Source organism: Amphiura filiformis, chromosome 11, assembly GCF_039555335.1.
Source record: "Amphiura filiformis chromosome 11, Afil_fr2py, whole genome shotgun sequence".
Classification (NCBI taxonomy): Eukaryota; Metazoa; Echinodermata; class Ophiuroidea; order Amphilepidida; family Amphiuridae; genus Amphiura; species Amphiura filiformis.
Genome location: NC_092638.1, coordinates 4,013,107 through 4,018,884, shown reverse-complemented (window position 1 = coordinate 4,018,884; position 5,778 = coordinate 4,013,107). Strand labels below are relative to the sequence as shown.

Genomic DNA, 5,778 nt, shown 5'->3' with positions numbered 1-5,778 from the left:
TATATAACAATAGACGTTTTTAATTGCTATATTGATCAATATAACATGTATAATAGACAGCGCCGGCTGGGATCCATTTCGTGAAGCATCGTGACACTTGCAACGTGCCCTAACGACACGAGGACTCAAAGAACGCAACTTTTCAACCTACGACTAGGTTGTTCCACCGCTCATTTTCGCTGATACAAGCTCAGGTTAATTAATGTTTATCATAACAGAAAAGCATTAGACCGGCGTTTCCCCAAAGCTGTAGATATAACCATTTTAGTGATCGTGACATGCATTTTCTCTCATTTTTTAGGCTACTTCGCGCACCAAAAGCATTCATTTTTTCCACAATAATTCAACTTTCACACGTTATTCTTTGCCGTATACTCATGTTTCATATCTTATCTATGGGCTCAATATGGAAATAAATGGAGAAACGACTCGTGTATTCCATTTTTTGATGTTTTCTGAAAAACCGTATTTGCAACCTGATTTTATTTTATCAGGAGACGAGGACCCAATGTCATGAACAGAGACGAGGGGGCCCACTACCTTAGTCACGTGTATAATCCTCTCCTGGCTGTAAATACACCCTCTACAGTCGGGATACGTCCTACCGGAAGTAAGGATCTTCCAACATCATTCTGATGATGCCTATCGACCATGATAGGCGAAACCGTCAAGTGAATAAATATTTTGGTTTTGTGCAAAAGAAAACTATTTTACTTAACGTTGTCATGTTTACCTTCTTCGTTATCAGTAGAACATCTTGGAATTTCTCCCAGCCAGGATCCAGTATTTAAACAAACCAGTTGGTCATCTCCAATATGGTGTAATCCTTTCCTACAGAACACGGTGATGACATCCCCATATTCGTATAAATTCTTTGCAGGCGCAATAGTACCCTCGTCAGAATAGATGCTCATTATTGGAAGACATCCTGATGAAAATATATATTAATTTGCTATAAATGAAATGTGTTGTTTTGATATAATTTCGATAACTAGAAAATTAACTTATTAAAACAGAGCCGTCACCTGAGCTGACTTTCGTACTTGAGGTATCAGTTATCGAGCGACCTGAGGTCTATATGATTCGTTTCTACTATTACCAATTTGGACTTTTCCCAATTATCCATATTGCTTTCTAATACAATAACCGAAATGAATTAGTAGGAAACTTTGTTTTCGTGTCAAGAGACAGGCACCAGCTGGTACATCTTTGCGATCAGAGACAAGGAACTTCGTGAAAGCAAGGAAGTAAAATTCGAAACCATTCTCTACAGTCTTGATCAAATTCCTGAAAAGGCAACGGCATCAACTGAAGAAATCTAGCCACATCTTATTATCTTATTTATCAATTCAATACTGACTAAAAATGAACAAATACACTGTCTCATCGTAATACATAAAATCACATGTACGTGCCCTTTATCAATAACCATTAGCATACAATAAATAGCAAATAACAATAACGTAATACCTGAAGGCATAACGTTGCTAGCAGTCGAGGTATCTCCACTGGCTTCCATGTTTGGACCTATGTTGTACCCATCTACATATCCATATCCATATAAAATAGCGAATCCGTAGACCATAACTAGGAAGGAAGCTGACGGATGAGTCACTGAATGGAAACCAGTAGTGATTGACGTACGGAGAACGCAGAATGCACCATCAGAAGTTTGTAATATACGTTCGTTATTGATCAAAGGCATGCCGTCCAGGTAAAATGAGTTAATGTTTCCACATTCTGATGTTATTGAAATAAAGTATCGTGGATTTTCTGATAGGGTTAATGCTGCAACTGGAAATGTCACGTTGTAAGAAAAGGCTTGTGTTGATGGCAGCAACACCATAAATGTATCGCCAAGAAAATCAGCCCAATGCCACATAGCGTATTGACAAACTATGATAGGTTTGTCTGACAAAACCGTTATCAAGTCCTCTGATGTCATAGTGTTACCTTCATAAAACTCTCCAGTTAACAGGGACACGTTTACTCCCGACATAGTTACATGTGTTGTACCGGATGACGTGGCTACTACGCGGTATACAAATCCCGAAGTTCTTCCAAGGAAGGGAGCGAGTATGTAGTGTTGTCCCAGTGTGCTGACTGGAGGGATATTTTCCATCATATAATCATCAGTAGGAGAAGGCTGGTTGGGTACTACGGCACCCTGGTGCCCTGACATGACCGATATTGTCTTGTCTGCATTGATTAACATACCAGTAACGTCATTAATATCTGTGCTGGTGTGTGTGATGTCAGCAACGAATTGATACGATTCATACTGCTTTAAAGATATCGTGAATTTAGTCTGTCTTTTGAACACCAGTGAAACGGTTGTGCTGTCTTCAATTGCTGATACTGCAAATACCGAATAGCCATGATAGTTATTTTCGAACGTCGAAAATCCTACTGCCACATAGTTCTTTCCCAATGCTGTAGTCGGAAGAACTAAAAAACCATCAGCAGAATAATGCGCCAAATTCGGCCTCCCGGGAACTTTATAATACCCGTGAATTGACACAGGTTCTCCTGCTTGTATAACAACGGTCTTATTTGTTATAATGTGCGATAACGTTAGAGCAGCTTCTTCAGGAAGATCGATTCTAGTACCCCGATCTCGGGCTACATTGGCAAGAGATCTAAATCCAATTTCGGGAACTGACACCGACACCGTTACTGGGTCTTTCACATGAGTTGAGATGAACACGCTGGGAATACCTCCGTTCGGACTGTAAGGGATGGCGAATATAAATTGTGTCCCTAAAGCACCATTATTTCCATGAACACCTTTAAATGAGAAAGAAGTAATGGATCAGTGATTTATTAAAGGTGTGAAAGCCTTATTCCTCTACTTTACCCCATCAGTAATGGAATCTTGATATCAGAAGAAATTTCATTTTTGCTCGTAACGTCAGCAAAATTCAGTCATGAGTTATAATTACATTTCTTTTGGATGAACAAAAATGCTGTAACCTCAAACCCCATGATGATATACCACCTCATTATCCTGTGGGCCATGCATGATACACGTTTTTGCTTCTTATATCCAAACTACTGCAGCAATTTAACTGAAAACTTAGAATCATAAGCATTTTACTATACACCATATGAATAAAAATATAATACCCACCTTTAGATATTACCTTATGAATATAGCTTATATTGAACACAAAGATTGAACTCTCATATTAACCTACAGTCTTAAATCTGAACTATTAAATGCAACTGTGGGCTGCTGGTTCTAATTATGACTTTCTTTAAGGATATACAGGGGTGGACATAACTTAATTCTTTTGCTGCCTGTACACCAACACGGAAGTGAAGGTTTAAAAGTATTTAGTAATGAAATTAGGGATATATTATATGATTTGGAAAAAGTTGCTTTAATAAAGTAAATTTTTCAAACTTACCTGTTGTGCTGTATGTAACGAAAACAAACATAAACAGCAGAGACGTCATTTTGGACACAGTTTCTTTCCATATAGTCATGACAGCGTGTATATAGTAAACATGGTAAATGCTAATAATAAATATATGACTTGTGCGAATCGTTTAAACACCAGCTAGTTAGACTTGCTTATCAAGACATAAAGGTACACTGTATTAATAATACAATACTTCCTTATCCAATCATATGCTGAAGACACTCAGATTGGTAATTAGTACAATATATTCAATAACAGTTTAATAACCATGCAATTACAAGACACTTTAAAAGTGTAATTAGCTAAATTAAGGGGTAGAGAATCATACATTGTAGGCTTTTTAATTTTTTACCCGACGTTGCCGCTGAGAAGAAAAACAAATAATAAATAATTGTACCATTGTTTGTAGACAGTTTTTTAAGCCATGGTCATTGGTTGGGAACGATTGACCTGCTATTGTGTGAAGTTGAATCGAGAATATAGCAGAAATATAGTATTCCCATGATGCCAGATCACCTATTGATGTTGCTATTGTTTGCTTTATATGGTAATTATTGGTCGACATTGAGCTAGAGCAGTCATGGACCTTGCTATCGTTTGCTTTATATGGTAGTTTTTGTTCAACATTGAGCTATCAGTCATTTTTTATGGTCGTTATTGTTAATAAAACATCAACAAGGTCAGTAACACATCGTTACATATCTCAAACTTCAAAGTAATTGTCATAATTTAGCAAGACTACAGACAATGAGCTACTATCAATGGCTCAGAAATAATGCATGACGGGAAGACCCGATTCTCTGTTGTGGACCAGGAGCATGAAAAGAATATTAAAGAAGGGAGCAAATTCTTTACGGCAACGTAATTTGTATGGTTTTTATATATATACTGCGCCAAAAAGTATCCTTACACTTGGAAAAAATCCAAATAAATATATATATTAAAACTAAACCATATTTGGGTAATTTTTTGTTGTTGATAGATGTTCATTAATCCTGCACATTATGACACCCCATTAACCAATATGACTTCACGAAGTAAAGTTACAAGCATTTGATTGGACGAAGGTCCAGTTTAAAACTAACAAACTGGCCTATACAAACTGGGCGTTTTTAGACTTTAAATGCTAATTTTGGGCTTTCCTAAATTTACAATTTTGCGTCTTTTCTGGAGCATAATTCGAAGTTGTATCCACTTATCTTTTTAATCCTTTTAAAGTACATTTGCATATATAAACCTGTATAGGGAAATAATAATTATATTTCGGATGATTCGTCTTGAACATTCCATTGCATTAGTCTATGGTAGGCTAATAAAATGCAATATTTTATTTTCTCGTAGCAAAACTCTGCCTGATATTTATGACTTTAAGGGTAGACTAGGTAATGTTGGTCGACTAGGTATTGTTGGTATAGATATAATATACATGTATATATACAGGGCTTTTTGTGCAGGGGTCATCTAGCTTTGTCAAACAGTGCAGTGGCGTCATGGTCTTTGAGTAAGACAGGGTCATTGAGCATGTTTATAGTGAATATACCGCATTTTGAGTGTACCGTATACGATAATCCTTGTATATATACCGATACCCTTGCTGTTTATAGTGAGACACAGTTACCGCACAAATTATATACCAACTAACATTATCGTACATTTGCAATGACCCCGAGGTCACACGGGGAATGTGTAAATATTGTGGCGCGAGCTATAAAGAGCCCATTCAACAACATGATCATGGCGGTGAACATGTAGCTTCTGTTTTGATAACTCTTGGAGTGAGAATCGTTCCGAATGTCCTGCGCGCATCCTACGCATCATTAAAAAGCTCCTACTTCCGGTAATACCGCACACAATTTATACTGGTGTGTTTATAGTGGGAATATCTTGCCACAATATCCTTCGGTTTAGAAGGATATCGATGTACCGTACATACATATACTGCTAGTGTTTATAGTGGGCAAGTATCCGGATAATCTCTAACAGGGTAGAAATTGTACCGCAATGTACCGCACATCTGCTCCCACTATAAACACGCTCATAGAGCCCAATATGAATAAAGGGCTATATGTACAGGGGTCATCTATGAGCGTGTTTATAGTGAATGTACCGCATTTTGAGTATACCGTATACGATAATCCTTGTATATATACCGATACCCTTGCTGTTTATAGTGAGACACAGTTACCGCACAAATTATATACCAACTAACATTATCGTACATTTGCAATGACCCCAAGGTCACATGGGGAATGTGTAAATATTGTGGCGCGAGCTATAAACAGCCCATTCAACAATATGATCATGGCGGTGAACATGTAGCTTCTGTTTTGATAACTCTTGGGTGTGATAATCG

At 37.4% G+C, this 5,778-nt stretch overlaps 1 protein-coding gene across 1 annotated transcript; it reads right to left on the bottom strand.

The window, feature by feature from the left end:
- Positions 1–710: 710 nt before the first annotated feature.
- Positions 711–3,459, bottom strand: LOC140164497 (uncharacterized). The gene is made up of 3 exons (XM_072187787.1): positions 3,411–3,459; positions 1,471–2,787; positions 711–928 (listed from the first exon to the last, which is right to left on the bottom strand). The coding sequence occupies exons 1-3, from the start codon at positions 3,457–3,459 to the stop codon at positions 711–713; spliced, it is 1,584 nt and encodes a 527-aa protein (XP_072043888.1).
- Between the last annotated feature and the right edge of the window lie 2,319 nt (positions 3,460–5,778).

Bases quoted from the DNA above. Each gene is read 5' to 3' on its own strand.
- LOC140164497 (XM_072187787.1), bottom strand. From the start codon at position 3,459: ATGACGTCTCTGCTGTTTATGTTTGTTTTCGTTACATACAGCACAACA. The intron at 2,788-3,410 runs GTAAGTTTGAAA...TCTCATTTAAAG, and splicing joins CGTTACATACAGCACAACAG to GTGTTCATGGAAATAATGGT. The intron at 929-1,470 runs GTATTACGTTAT...TATTTTCATCAG, and splicing joins TAGCAACGTTATGCCTTCAG to GATGTCTTCCAATAATGAGC.